This window comes from Melitaea cinxia, chromosome 5 (genome assembly GCF_905220565.1).
Source record: "Melitaea cinxia chromosome 5, ilMelCinx1.1, whole genome shotgun sequence".
In the NCBI taxonomy this organism is placed as follows: domain Eukaryota; kingdom Metazoa; phylum Arthropoda; class Insecta; order Lepidoptera; family Nymphalidae; genus Melitaea; species Melitaea cinxia.
In genome coordinates, this window is record NC_059398.1 from 4352627 (window position 1) to 4369296 (window position 16670).

Here is a 16670-nt window from a genome sequence, read left to right on the forward strand (position 1 = left end):
CCACCACATTTTATTACCACAATTACTTACAAACCCTGGATATATGTTAAGTTAATTGATTTTACTAATTTATTATTCACAACTTAAGATCTAAATATTTACAGATACTTATGGTACAAATCATGTCCGCGTGGAATTGTGCCAAGAATGAATGAAAAAAAAAAATGAATGGACGAATGGATTTCTCCATAATTAATAATTAAATTAAATAAAAATGTAGTGGACGACACGTTGGCGCAGCGGTCACAGTGGCTGTTGCGCTGGCGGTCGCGGGATCGATCCTCATACTCACGACAGATATTTTTATTGGCCATAAAGATGTTTTTTCGTTGTCTGTGCGTTTTTACTTATGTATTGTGTGTGTTTCCAGACCCCCGACACAGGAGAAAATCCTTCTGGGGGGGGGGGGGGGTTGAATTTGAAGCGTTTATTTATTTAAAAAGAAAAAAGTTTTTTTCAATTATTATCAATAAAATAGTTACCTTAGGCTTTCCCCAGGCTTTTCAATTATTTTCGATCCAATTATATTCAGGACCTACTTTAATTTTATTACATACATATCTCTCATAGATCAACCATCGTTATGATGACTCGTACAACAGAAAAAAAGAAGTTAATAAGGTTTAGATGTTTATAAATATAAATAGGTATTATATTTTTATAAGTTTTCGTTTTTTTAAAAAGGATTTATCTCTATTACTACTTCGAAACTGCTAATATTTCGGCAATGTTTCAAAATTTGCAGATGCCATAGTCACGGGCTACTCGCCTTAGTATTTGTAATAGTGTTGTAAGTTTACACAATAATAATCTCTTTACTGTATAAAATCTTTTAATCTTTGTCTCGCTTTTGTTACACTAAACCATTTTTAGTAAGAAATAACTTTTTATTTGTCGCCACATACTTAGGTATTAAACTTAATATTTGTCGCCGGCTCAAGTTTACAAGTTTACAGCAGCATGAAAATACTTTACGTGCTACGAGTCAGTTCCATCGGTTTATATACATTGTTAACAATATATTTAGCATTTATCTAAAAACCACAATTTTTATGATACTATTTTATAGCATTTTCACGACAAGCCACAAAATAAAAACTAAATAAGAATTTAAGCAGTAAACTAATTATTTATTTATCTATATTAAGAAGACATTGAATTTTCACATACATTAATATTTTAATTGGAGTGACATACCAGTTAAGTTTTCAAATAAAACTAAAACAAACAACAGAAAGAACAGTAAGACGGAATCCCTTAAATTTTAAACATATAAATATATCTAATTTAATATAACTAATTTAATATAACTAAATTAATATTTGCAAATTCTGCCGATTTGTGTTTTTTTTTTTTGCATAAAAGATTGTATAAAGTAATAATATACTTACACCTCTTATTGATGAAGGTAATAATGTAAACATTCTTTTTTATGATATAAATATTTTATGACATAACTTTTTTAGAAGTTAATACGATACTTTTTAAAACAAAAGTCAAAAAGTCACTAGAGGTACGTTCGGTTAACCTTGTAACATGCCCATACATCTATGTGTTACAGTTTCGTATCTTAAAAACTGAAAAACTGTATGGTACGAGTATTACTGTATAACTCTACCCACTCTACCGACAAATTATAAAAGAATTTAATATTTTCAAATTATAGAAGCTGATAATTAATCTAGAAAACAAATACCTTCGGCGTTTTACGCGAACTATACAAAAATATTGTGATGATAATTTTAGGCAATTTTTATATCCTAAGGAACTTGCATTTGGACTCTTATTGCTAGATATTAAAATTCTTCAATTAAGATTGTCTTTATCGGTTTTAATAGTTATCTTTTAGTCATTAATTAACATAAAATAGGAAAGTAAAGAAAAGAGTTACTAAAACAATATTAAAAACTTTTTTACCTAAATTTTCAAATATTTATGAAAGGAAAAAAAAAACTTTTCGTTGAGATGGAGTTCTTTCACGACATTTCGAAACGTAAGCCAGCCAGCCATCAATAACAAAATGTAAAATAACGTTGAGAGCGAAAGCAAATAAAACTTTATTTCTTACCGACTATATTTTCTTATCGGCTACATTACTTGCTCCTTTAGTAGTATATTGCCTAATACACTTGGCTTTACAAGCACGACTACTTACCAAATTTTAGGTCATTTTCATATATATATGTCTCCAATATAAGGTCGCAAATTATAAACGTCTAGCACCTAATATTCAATCATACTTGTAATTAAAACTTCAATGGAATTCCCATTGGATATCCTTGAATGGTAGCCTCAGCTCCGTAACATTCGCAGTTAGAAAAGTTCGACAACTGACCGACGTTGCTACTAAGCATTTAATATATTTTGGCTATTTCCATACTGTTATGTCCTACGGCATGTTACTATAATAATAATGTAACAGATATTGAGATTGTATTTTTGCATAAAGGGTTATTCGTGGCATTTAAATGACCTTGAACCTCGAGTGTGCGTGCGGGATGTTTTTCATAAGTTATTAAACGAACGACGCGGCACTGGTTTGTGGCTGTTGCGCTAGCGGTTGCGGGTTCGATCCTCACACATGACAAACATTTGTATTAGCCATACAGATGTTTGCCGTGGTCTGGGTGTTTGTGCAGTTGTTGTGAGTCTCCCCACTGTGCCTTGGAGAGCACGTTAAGCCGTTGGTCCCGTTTATTATCAAGTACACCTGATAGCGATCGTTACTCATAGTTGGTTATATATCTGCGAACCCGCATTGGAGCAGCGTTGTGGATTAAGCTCTGATCCATCTTTTATATGGGGTAAGGAGGCATATGCCTATATATAAAATTCTACTACTCCAAAAACAAATTTAACTGACCATATAAAAGAATGGGTAAGAAATTAACTATATTACTTTATATAAGGTTTTACAAATCTTATTATTCGAAACGCGAGTAATTATATTACATTTTTATACAAGAAAATTTGACCTCGCTATTCTGTGGCGAGATCAAAGCGATGCTTAGGATACTGAACTAATTTGGAACAGAAATTGACTTTATTAAATTTTACTTTAAGAAATTCTTAATAGGCAAACTACAACAAAGACAAATTTAATTGTTTCTTATCGTTAGTTATATATTTCAAAGTATTCAAGTTACCGTTTATTTATTTATTTACAAAAAAGAATACAATTTATGTAATAAACAGTGTAGCAAAGACAATTAACCGTGCACAGTGTTTCTAAAATAATAATTAATACTAAAGCATAAAAGATATTATGAACTGTTATAAAAATATGCCATTAAACTACACAAATAATCTGTTATACATGTGAATATAATTAGAAAAAGAAATAAACATAAAGTGGTTAAAGAATAATAATTATTATTATAGTAAAAAAAACAGTTTATATTTCAGTTTTTTTTTTAAGTTATCACATGCGGCCATTTCATTCTCTCGCTATATGTTGGTCTAATAATTGTGTTAGAGTGCAAACGAAAAAAACCGACTTCAATTGCATTAACAGGTAATACGACGTAAGGAGATGAAAAAAATTAACAAACCCCGATTTCATGGGATTCCAATTTCGATTAATAATTATCAAAATCGGTTCATAAACGACGAAGTTATCCCCGAATAAATATATATATACGGTCGAATTAAGTAACCTCCTCCTTTGTTGAAGTCGGTTAAAAAGATTTTTTAAGTACGTTCATATATATATATCTATATTTATTTTTAATCCGATGGCAGAAGTTGTTAGATACTTTAGCATAATTTAATTAAGTTGAAAATATAAACATACAAAATAATATATATTACACAATTTAATTTAATTTAATTTAAAAGAAATATTTAATCTAATTTAAAAATGTATGAAGGTCACTGATAATACGAATTTCTCGTTTTAAAATTTATTCTATTCTTGTCGGTTTCCCTAGAGTGCTTTGGAAAGGACTGTGCAGAATCATAGATTACACACTACCTATACTTAATAACTAATCCAAGTAGTTATGTGCAATGATGCATTGTTAGCAGTTTAAGCTATTGTGGGCTTTTTCAAGTTATTTTACATAATTTTTACCATTTTTCCCGGTTTAAAAAACATCGTACCTATAAAATTCAAACATTTCTATGGCAAATAAAAAGTAAAACAAATTTCAATTATAAATCATTATATTTAAATTCATTCATTTCTTTTATATATATATAATCTTGATTAAAAATTTTAACAGCTTACATACAGCAATATTCAACATTAAAATATTTTTGAAATAATAATCGTTCCAAGGGGAAAAACTCCTAGCCTTTTTTTAAATTTTACTGATGCGAGCTACTCTGGTAACATATTTCTGCATAACCATGCAACACTATTTTTCTTAGCAATAAAAACTTTGATAAAATGAAATATTAATACTAACTGCCGCGTAAAACTAAAGAAACGCATATGGAAACGAAATATTTTTCTCGTAGAATGTTTTTCATTATAAATCATGCGGAACGTGTCTATCAAAGTAGATCGTCTAATTAAACAAAGTCAAATATTAAAATAGGCTAAGATTTTTGAAGTGAAACTTCTTTAGGCACATGAGGGTAAAATTTTTACTGATGAAACGGCAACGTTTTGATGAAACAGCAACGTTTTTGCCGATGGCGCTGGAACGAAAATCTAAAGCTTAGATTTGTATAAATATAAATGAGACTTAAAAATTAATTTGCCAAAGAAGTTTCACTTCTGACATGTGAACTTTTTTTCACGCGAAACGTGATCTGTTACACCTACAGAACCCCATATTTGATGGAATTTCATTTGAAACAGACTGTTTCAACTCTCCTACCGTATAAAATCGGTTGCTACTAGATTTGAGCCGATATAACTTCGTAAGACAGTACATTAATTCCAAAACTTGATTACTATTTAATTGAATTAATAAGATGACAAATAGCATAAAACAGTTAAGATACAATATCTAATTAAACAAAATAGGGTGAAGCTATTGTGAGGATGTACTATTGATTTTCTTGACTTAATATTTTATAACGGCGTAAATGTCAATTTTGTGTGTTAACGACTACTAAGAGGGCTAACGGGTGGCAAAAGTGGCCATAATTGCCAACTCTGTTCAAATTTGTGCTGTCTCAACTTACCTCCGTTTCAACCCTATGGAAAAAAATCTCACAAACCTCATTTAAATAGAGGCTACGAGATTTATAGCAACTCTCCTTGCTCTCCGCTGCTTTTTAAATTAGATAATATCAAACGAATAAAAGTAAACAAAGATTTTCATTGTAATATGAAACTTTGAATAGTTACGGGTTTCTGTAAAGAACTCACTATAGACGGCGCCACGGTCACTTAGACCGAATATAAAATCATCATATCAAAAATTTCGATCTAGCGAGTACATCGTTCCATAGCTTAATTGGCTAGAGCACCGACCCGGTCAGTCGAAAATGCAGGTTCGATCCCCACTAGAACGGTTGACTTTTGATATGATATTAAAAAATGTTTAAAAGTAAACAATTACATAAAACCTTTTGCCTTAATAATATTTGTTTCGCAAAACTTTTAAAGTAGCAAAAGTTACAATCTTCAATAACAAATTTCAAAGAAACTTGATTAAACAATTTTGAACAATGCCTCCTTCAGTTTCAAGCCCTTTTACTTAATTCTTTCAGCCAGCTGTAATTTTGTCTTTATCGAACCAATATTATTTATAAATTAAAATTATTTTATTAAAGAGAGAGAGAGATTGGTATTAGACCAATGTATTGTAATGAAATTATTGGCGCAGTGGTGACAACAAGTGCTTGAGGCGCTAGCAGTCGCCAGTTCAAACCCCGCATATGGCTAATATTTGAATCAGCCATATAGATATTTGTCATGGTCTGGGCGTCTGTGTTTGCGTGTTTCTGATCCCTCGATGCAAAAATTACATCCAGCTGGGGATTGTGAGACGTTTATTTTTGTTCTTAAAGTCCTACAGGGCGTTAAATAAAATGACTTTATTTTTTCTGGTAGAGTATTAGGAACCGAATTGTTAAAATTGTTTTTTCTCGATTTTTTTCGATTTGTATATAATAATGTTACACAATATAGCCATAACCTTTAATTCAAAAAACCTACTTAAACTATTTAAGGTAAAACTTATGTTCTAAATGACGATATTATTTTTATTTATCAAGATTCATAATATTGATATACCATTCTTAATAAAAATGCTCGACAAATACTTGACAAATTTAAATTTTCATTTTATATTAATTGATATAATATGGCTTACCTACTACTTAGAATATAGAAATAGTTAAGCAGTTGATATGAAATATGAGTAAGACTGAACAGACTGACAGAATTGAAGCCGTGACTCATCGACCTACCTAATCAATAAAATCCTAAAACCTTCGAGTTCTGTACTCAATAGCAATAAATTGTGTTTTTAAATTTTCATGTCTTTGGAAGGTACAAAGTTTCTTTACTTAAAATTAGGCATCCGTAATAGAATATCATCTTCTTATCGAAATATTTTCTTTTTATCGAAAAAGTTAAACTGAAAGTTATAAAAAGTTAAGAAAAGTTAAGAAAAGTTTTGCTAACAGTAAATTTTATATACGATTTTTAATTTGTTTTACTTACATTAACAAAATATTTGAGAATAAGACTTTGTGTATTTGTGTTAATTCAAAATAAGCTTTATGATGTAGAAATACTCAACTATTTTGAATGAGGCAAGGTTTATAGGCCACAGAGAACGGAATATTTAGGTCAAGGACGGAACAATACCGGCCTTCGTCGAATTTCACGTAATTTTGTCCCTCGTTATTATCATCGTAACTACGTACACTCAATTCCCTATCATTCACACTCGACTTATATATTTTATATCAATATGGATAATATAAACATAATCATTTTATAAAGATCGTCTACGTATATTACCTACCATCAAAATAGAAATAAGTATAATATGTAGAACTACTAACATTTTAGAATAGAACCTAATCGGACCTTACTAGAATCTGAGATTAAAAATATACGTAGCGAGACATTAAAGCATTTTTTATAAGAAGTTGAAAGTATATTGGTTGGAGGTTTCACCCACGTTAATTTAAAAAAAAAAAAACTTACTGAACCTTATATACAATGGGATGGCCTATAAGCCTTCCTCGGTAAATTGACTAAACAACACAAAAAGATTTTTTCAACTCTAACCTTATCGGCAATGCTATTATTACAAAATATATCCTGATCAATATACAAGTCCCCTAACGAGCCATATTTTTATATGAACTCAGGGTAAACTTGTAAAATTAATATTTTTATAACCCAAATATATTAAAGTAAATGGTGTTTATGTAGGAATTTTGTTTTTAGCCGACTTCAAAAAAGGAGAAGGTTACTCAATTATCTATACTAATATTATAAAGTTAAAGAGTTTGTTTGTTTGTTTGAACGCGCTAATCTCAGAAACTACCGGTCCGATTTGAAAAATTCTTTTTGTGTTAGATAGCTCACTTATCGAGGAAGGTATAACCTTCTATATATCGGCTATATATCATCACGCTAAGACCAAAAGGAGCGGATCACCAGCTATACTTTTATTATAAAGCTGAAGAGTTTGTTTGTTTGTTTATTTGTTTATTTGTTTGTGTGTTTGTTTGTTTGTTTGAACGCATTTGTTTGTTTGTTGAATCGGTTTATGGGATAGTCATTAGAAGACAAAAAAGGTTGGGGGGCAAAACATAGGCTCCTTTTCATCCCGAAATTTCCGCTAAATCGGGGTTTTACTCGGGAAAAACCATGTTTACCGTGTCTGAGTGCCTAACGCCCAAATAGATATGAAATACCCAAACATTTTTTTTTTTTAATTAAATACGACAATTTTTTTCGATCAAATTCTTTTTATTTAGATATTTGTGTTGAATTTTTATGGGACAATCATCAGTTCAGAAACACAATATCAAAGTTCGGTTTGATACGTGCAAACGGACGGTTGTTAATTCCTGAGCTAGGTGACATGTCTATCAAAATGTCGTCAACTGTAAAATGTGTATCATGTAATATAAATAGTAATTAATGAAGTGCTTGCCTTCATTTGTAATAAATTGGACGTAATGGACAAAGAAAGTATCAGCCGCATATGCGTCACAGCGTTTTCTCAAAGTAATATTACGACTGCTAAACGTCTATTGTATGAGTCCTTATCGAAGCAGATGAAAACCAGAAAGCGTGTTGGGAAGACTTTGAGAGATATAGATGACATCCTATGTACACTGCAGGAAGCTGATCCTGAAGTTCTACCGATATTTGTTGCTCGGAAGTTGCAAAAACTACCCCCGGTTCTTTTCGACCATGTAGATGTAACGCAAATCCTTAAGGATTTGGTGAAAATGCGCCAGGATATCAATAATATCTCTCAGTGTTGTGCAAGTAAGGAAGATTTAAATAAATTGAAAAAGGATATTGAAACGCTAAAAGGAGTATCGTTTGTAAACAATTTGTCTAGACATATAAATCCGAAGAGGGGAGCCTGTAGATTAGAAAGTTTTGAATGTAACAGTGGACCTATGGGATTGAATCCTATTAGTCGTGAGATGGATTTTTGTGAGAGTGTTTACTCATTATCACCGAAAGCAAAAAACCGTTACGAAAATACACACCATGATGAGGGTAGAAAGGAAAAAACGTCAGCGACTGAACAGGTGAATAATGCTATGTCGCCGGTGAACGTTATTGAGTCAGCTGTGAGCGAACCGTTCGAAAAGGTAAACAACGCGATGGCAGTGACGAGCGAGAGCATGACTCGTACGTCGTTTACTCCTTTGCCTACAAAACCGAAAGACGGGCCGTGCTACTATGACCGCAGGTCGCAAGAGATAAAAACTTACACTCAAGTTTTAAATCACGGCGAATGGAAGCCCCAAGAAGAAAATAAATGGATATTAGTACAAAAAAAGAAATTTAAAAATAAATTTGTTGGAAACAAAGGAAAATTTTAAGGCTGCAGACATACGAATCCCATTGTATATTTATAACGTAGCGAAAGATGTGACAAAGGATGACATTCTAACTTATGTTAAAAATAAAACAGACGTTTATATTGACTTAGAAAAAGTTATTATGAAAACCTCAGATTAATAAACAAAAGGTTATTAATCTGAGATGAAAACGCCAAAGGAATATAACGCATACAAAGTCTATGTGCCTAAAAATAAATTAACATACTTTTTAAAGCATGAATTCTGGCCGGAAGGAGTCTCGTTTAGACGTTTTATAGACTATAAAGGACGACATAAAAGTGGCCAAGTGCCAAGGAGTACCTATGATCAACATCAATAATGGCTGTTTCAACTAGAATAATTAGCTTCAACTGTAAAAATGTACACCGGTCTGTTGCTTGCTTGAGGTCACTCTGTCGAAACTCTGATATAATTGCCTTACAAGAGACATGACTCTTACCACATGACATCGACTTTCTGGGAAGTATAGACATTGACTTCGCGTTTACGGGAAAATCAGCGGTCGACACTTCTCAGGGTATCCTCCGTGGACGATCTTACGGAGGAGTGGCACTATTGTGGACGAAGTCTGCGTTCCCGCGTGTGTCGGTAGTTGAGTGTCATAGTGAGCGTGTCGATGCCGAGATAAGTATGCTGATTTACTTTTTCTAACAGTGGACATTGACAATTCAAACTAAAACGACTACTATGGAAACATTTATGAGTGTGGGCCATGATAGCAGGGGAGGTGATAGGTACGTTATTATTATTATATTAGTACAATAAAATTATTCTAGATTAAAAAGAATTTACAGTTGGGCTAACTTAATAATTTAACAATTTCTTAGATCTTTAAGACAATGATTAAAAAAAACAGTAATAATAATTATAACAAATAGAGAACACAAAAAGATCCAAAGTGCAACATAGTCAATAAATGAACAACTGTAGTTTTTCGATTAGTAACAAAACAATAAACAACAAGAACAAATATCTAAAATCTCAGAATAAACTATAATACATTATAAAATTAAGAGAGCCCCTCCATATGTCAATAGATATACACAATTATTATAAATTTCATACAATCAAATAATAATAAAAACATTAAATTCACAATCGTAATATTTTCAAAATGTCACAACGTGTTCACAATAATTAATGACCAAAAATAAAAATAATTGAAGATTAAAAGAAGAAAAAAAAAGTTATTTACGGCTGATTTTTGATGATTTCGTCAATAGTATTAATTAAAAATAAATTTTAGAATTTGAGAAAAAGGAAACCATTTACATCTATTTTTTATCAAGTTATATAATAAACTAGCTGTGCCCGCGGCTTCGCCCGCGTTGAAATCAGCGTGTCACAAAATTTTCCCAGCACACTTCCAGTTAAACTCTCATTATAATTGGCTTAGCCGTTCCGTAAACCTTCCCCTTGAACCGCATGGAAATCCGTTCAGTAGATTTTGAGGAAATCGATCACATACACTTTTGGGGACTTTGTTTTATAATACACTAACTGTTTCCCGCGACTACATCCGCGTGGTTATGAAGATATGCATTACTATTAAGATGTTTAACGCATTTTTTTTTTATTTCAGTCACTTGAAATGCTTATCACACTGAGTAACTTTTAGAAAGGCACAATTTAGTATAATTTAATACTTGTTTTTATAAAACCTCTCTATACACCACATTTTTAGTTTTATTTTCAGGCTGTATATGTTTCATACAAACTATCAACCCCAATTAAACCCCCTTAGCGGTGGAATATCGCTAAATCTCTCTACTCTACTACTATTATCTACCAACTATAATCTACCTCCCTGCCAAATTTCATCTTTATCCATCCTAGATGGATGGACCTTCCAGCTGTTTTTGGGTTCTCGTGATGAGTGAGTCAGTGACCTTTCTCTTTTATATATATAGATTACGATGTATTATTTGGACACCTCCTCACCATCTATAGAGCATATATTTTAAATTTCAAGTCTCTTACTTTAAAGACATAGAACTTTCATACAAATTTCCAACCCCCGTTTTATCCCCTTAGGGGTCGAGTTTCGTAAAATTTGTTCTTAGCGGATGTTTACGCTCTATAAGGAACCTACCTATCAAATGTCAAATTTGTAGCTGTTATAGTTTCGGGGATTTCGTGATGAATGAGTCAATGTACCATCCCCCGTTTTAACCCCGAAAGGGAGTTGATTTCTAAAGATACATTATTTGGATACCTCTTCACCATTTATAGAGTATACATTTTAAATTTCAAGTAGCTTACTTCAAAAACATAGGACTTTCATACAAACTTGCAACCCCCGTTTTACTCCCTTAGGGGTCGAGTTTCGTAAAATCCGTTCTTAGCGGATGTCTACAATGTATAAGGAGCCTACCTGCTAAATTTCAAGTTTGTAAGTGTTATAGTTTTGGAGATTTCGTGATCAGTGAGTCAACCTCCGAACCCCCGTTTAACCCCAAAAAGGAGTTGATTTCTAAATATACATTATTTGGACACCTCCTCACCATCTATAGAGCATACACTTTAAATTTCAAGTCTCTTACTTCAAAAACATAGGACTTTCGTACAAACTTCCAACCCCCGTTTTATCCCCTTAGGGGTCCAGTTTCGTAAAATTTGTTCTTAGCGGATGTTTACGCTCTATAAGGAACCTACCTATCAAACGTCAAATTTGTAGCTGTTATAGTTTCATAGATTTCGTGATGAATGTGTCAATGTACCATCCCCTGTTTTAACCCCGAAAGGGCGTTGATTTCTAAAGATACATTGTTTAGAGACCTCCTCACCATCTATGGAGCATACATTTTAAATTTCAAGTCGTTTACTTCAAAAACATAGGACGTTCATACAAACTTGCAACCCCCGTTTTACCCGTCTAGAGGTCGAATTTCGTAAAACCCGTTCTTAGCGAATGTTTACGCCCTATAAGGAGCCTATCTGCCAAATTTCAAGTTTTTAGGTGTTATAGTTTCGGAGATTTCGTGGTGAGTGAGTAAACCTACCATCCTCCGTTTTAACCCCAAAAGGGAGTTGATTTCTAAAGATAGATTATTTGGACTCCTTCTCATTATCTATAAGGCATACATTTTAAATTTCAAGTCTCTTACTTCAAAATCATGGGACTTTCATACAAACTTCCAACCCCCGTTTTATCCCCTTAGGGGTTGAATTTCGTAAAATCCGTTCTTAACGGATGTTTACACTCTATAAGGAGCCTTCCTGCCAAATTTCAAGTTTGTAGGTGTTATAGTTTCGGAGATTTCGTGATGAGTGAGTCAACCTACCATCCCCCGATTCAACCCCAAAAGGGAGTTGATTTCTAAAGATATATTATTTGAACACCTTCTCATCATCTATAGAGCATACATTTTAAATTTCAAGTCTCTTACTTCAAAATCATAGGACGTTCATACAAACTTGCAACCCCCATTTCACCCCCTTAGGGGTTGAGTTTCGTAAAATCCGTTCTTAGCGGATGTCTACTTCCTATAAGGAGCCTACCTGCCAAATTTCAAGTTTGTAGGTGTTATAGTTTCGGAGATTTCGTGATGAATGACCTTTCGCGTTTATATATATTATTATAGATTATAGATTATATAGATAAAGTATACCTACAATCATTTGTAATATCGGCTTATATGATAAGACTAAATTACAATGTCATTCTTTACAATTAATTAATATATTATAATATCATTCCCTATAATTAGTTAAAATTAAATATAATTAATTAAAATCAAATAATTAATAACGTCACATTATTCTGACCATTTCAATTTAAATAGAGAATAAAACCCAAATTAATATACAGCTGATTTAGATCAAATATTAACTGATCCGATTTATAATATTTCCATGCTTTAATCTTATCTTTTCAGTAATAATAAAAAAAAAAAAATAAAGACTTAAAGTCGTCAATAAATGTAACTAACATTAATCAAGATTTAATATATAAACGAGAAAAAAATAACGAGAAACAAATAAAATTGGATATAATTGCACAAAATCATGCCGACAAAAATTTTAACAAATTTTGGAAAAATACAAATAAACTTAATCCAAAGTCGAGCCTCCCCGTGAGTGTAGATGGTAAGTTTAATCCTACCGATGTAGCGAATGCCTTCCGTGACCACTTTAAGGTGGAGTGTCCCTTCCCTCTGGAGTCACCGGAGTTCGATACTGGGTGTCGCGATGGGGACCTTACTATCAAATTTTCTGAGTTCGAGGTCGCCTCGGTTATCAAAGGAATGATCGGAGGTAAGTCTCCCGGTCACGACGATCTCAGCATCGAACATATCTAAAGTACGCGGGGCTGCACTTGCCTCGAGTGCTTACTATGTTATTTAATTTATGTTTAAGCTATTCTTACTTACCGAAAGAATTAATGTTCACTGTTGTTGTGCCTATTATAAAAAACAGAACTGGGGATGCCTCCGACTTGTCCAATTATAGGCCTGTATCATTGGCTACGGTTACAGCCAAGGTGCTTGACGGTTTGCTTGACAGAAAACTGTCCGAAAACATTAACATCCATGACTTACAGTTCGGTTTTAAGCCAGGTCTGTCCACAGAGAGTGCCATTTTCTGTCTCAAAAAGACCGTGCAGTACTACACGGCTAGAAAAACTTCAGTCTATGCTTGTTTTTTGGACTTGTCGAAGGCATTTGATTTAGTATCATATAATTTATTGTGGAATAAGCTAAGGTGTGAAACCAATCTACCTTCGGATGTCATATCAATATTTAAATATTGGTATGACAACCAGAGGAATTGCGTTAAATGAGCTGGCTCGAGGTCGGATGAGTATGGGCTAGAATGTGGAGTGAGGCAAGGGGGGTTGACCTCACCAAAGCTTTTCAACTTGTATATGAACAAACTGATCAAGGGGCTCAGCAGCACTTACGTAGGATGCAATGTAGGCGGGACGTGCATCAATAACATAAGCTACGCAGATGATATGGTGTTGCTGAGCCCGTCGATCGGTGCCCTGACTAAGTTGCTTAAATTATGTGAGGAATACGCAGTGGCTCATGGGCTCAAATATAACGCGCTTAAAAGTGAGTTCATGGTTTTTCGGGCTAAGGATACGAGGAGTAGGAGAGTTGCTTGTATTACACTAGGGGGATCCCAGGTGAAGAGTTGACCGATTCAAATATCTGGGTCACTGAAAACTTGTCAGATACGGTTGACATTGAAAGAGAACGTAGGGCGCTGTCTGTTCGTTGTAACATGTTGATTCACAGATTTGCACGCTGTAATAAACAAGCCAAACTGACGCTTTTCAAAGCTTATCTTTCTACACTTGCAGTCTGTGGGTCGACTTCACGCAGCGAGCATACAGCGCACTGCGCGTCCAATACAATAACGCGTTCAGGATGTTGTTCGGTCTGCCACGCTTCTGTAGTGCGTCGTCTATGTTCGCCGATTCGCATACTAATTGCTTCTACGCAATCATTAGAAAGCGGTGCGCCTCACTGTGGAAGCGAGTGCACGGAACATCGAACACCGTCCTGAGTGTATTGGCCGACCGATGGGACTCCCCATTGATTCATCGCTGGATACAGCTCCATGCTCCCGCTGCGGACTACTATTTTTAGCAAGGGAGTCTCACCGGAAACCACAAATTTTCATGTAATTTATATAACGTAATTATTACTAACCCTCTTTTTTTTATTTGAAGTGTATTTGTTACTAACACCTAATTTAATTTAATTTTGATTATGGATTTTTTCTGAAATAAATGAAGAGATATATTCTTTACTACCGTAGCCACACAGGGGTCATCTAGTATTTATATATATTAAGAAGTCATTAAGTAATTTATTTTTTTCAATGCCTCGCCAGTGTTCTACTTTTTAATTGCGATTCAGTTGTAACACGGTTGTTCAAATTAAATTGGGTAGTTTGCTAATTTGCTATCAAGTACTCACAACAAAAACAATTAAAAAATTGGAAAAATTAAGAAAATGAGCTGCCCCTTACGTTTAAATAAAAAGTGCTTTTTATTACAATTTATGAAAATATTATGAATAAAACTAAGAAATGAATTTGTGACTATACCAATTTTATGTATTTAGAAAACTTTAATGAACATTAAATGTGTAAGTCATAAAGTGAAGAATAGTCCACATAATTCTTCATCATCATTATATTATTTCACAAAAATAATGAACTACATGTTGCAAGTAAAAATTTTCAGTTATATTACAAATTGATAATTTTATAGATTGTAGTTTCACATCATTTATACCATATCCTAACAAATAAAGGAACACTATTATTATTACTAAATTTTTTTGAAAATAAGTTGTTTAAAAATGTATTATTGACTGTTAAAATTCAGTTGTTAAGTGAAAATCTAAAAGAAACTAAAGCAATCCCTCTCGTTTCTTCCATTCTTCTTTCAATTGTGCCCTTTTCTTCTTCTTATAATCTGCTTTTTTATGTTTCTCTTCTGCTAACCTTTTCTTCTGTGCTGATACACTGTTTTCGCCATTAAGTTGTGTATCTAATTTTTCGATCAACATCTCGCGCGCCATTTTTCTGTTCTCGTCTTGTGATCTACTGATGTGACATTTTACAACTATTCCTGAAATATTTAAAACATTCTCTTTTAAAAGTTACATAATAAGGCATATATATTAGGTATTTTCCAAAAGCTTACTTCAACTTCTTTATATATGTGATTTTCTAATTTGTTTACAACTTCCAAATTTTTGTAATACCTACACACGTTATTTGTACTCGCACTAATAATTTTAAAAACATTTACATGACTTTTACTTCTTATCTACACTTATAATATAAAACAAAAGGTTTAAGTTAGAATGTACATACAATGATCACAAGCAAATGAGTAAAACAAATAATAACAAAAACCCCTAACTAGAACAATAGGGTGTGGGTGAAAATAAACAGTGTCTATGTATTAGACTAACCATAACCAACTCCAATAATGTCTATACAAGTATTACATGCGACACAACTGCAAATGACAAAACCAGTTGCTACAATTACTGTACTAGACCTAAGCAAAATTATATATGAATAACAAAATCACCTGAGGGCACATGAGTTAGAACAACGCAGTTTGCATTTTTATTTACAGCTGAGCCACCTGGTCCTCCACCTCTAACAAATTGTTCAGACAGATCCAACTCACTAATTTGAGGAACTTTAGAATAATCTATAGTGTGTTTTGATGCCGTGCATACATTGATGAATACTCTACTGCTTCGAATTACAGAAGTAATCCTCCCACTTAGCATTTTATACAACTGAGCCACGTTGAAGTAACGCTTCTCCTTTCTGTAATATGTAAATGGTTAAATTACGAGCAGAAATGATTATATAAATTTCATTTATACTATTTACAGGTGTTATGCAATTATATAATATTGGCAAAGGTTACAATTTACAGATATTACAAACGGTTATGTGTTTATGAATTGCCCCAAATATATAGCATAGTTTGTGTAAGAAGTATAAGTTCTATACCTTAAATGCGAAAGTGATGTCTTCTGGTTTACTTAAAGATTTATTCTGTTTGAATTCAGTAGATATTCTGTTTTTGTAGTATTTTACGTCCGTAAATCGCAATGATTTTGAATATAGCATTAAATTTTTATATAATTTTAAAACTTCTGCTCTTGAAACCGACA

General features: G+C 32.8%; 1 protein-coding gene across 2 annotated transcripts; it reads right to left on the reverse strand.

Annotated features, from left to right (window-relative positions):
• Positions 1-15145: 15145 nt before the first annotated feature.
• Positions 15146-16616, reverse strand: LOC123653422 (mitochondrial translation release factor in rescue). 2 transcript variants are annotated; one of them, XM_045589417.1, is made up of 3 exons: positions 16507-16616; positions 16070-16317; positions 15146-15598 (listed from the first exon to the last, which is right to left on the reverse strand). In XM_045589417.1, exons 2-3 carry the CDS (start codon positions 16275-16277, stop codon positions 15378-15380), a joined length of 429 nt encoding a protein of 142 aa, XP_045445373.1. In that variant the 5' UTR covers positions 16278-16317; positions 16507-16616; the 3' UTR covers positions 15146-15377. The 2 variants fall into 2 exon arrangements, with proteins under 2 accessions (XP_045445373.1, XP_045445372.1); XM_045589416.1 differs by lacking the exon at positions 16507-16616 and having other exon boundaries at positions 16070-16375.
• Positions 16617-16670: the final 54 nt, after the last annotated feature.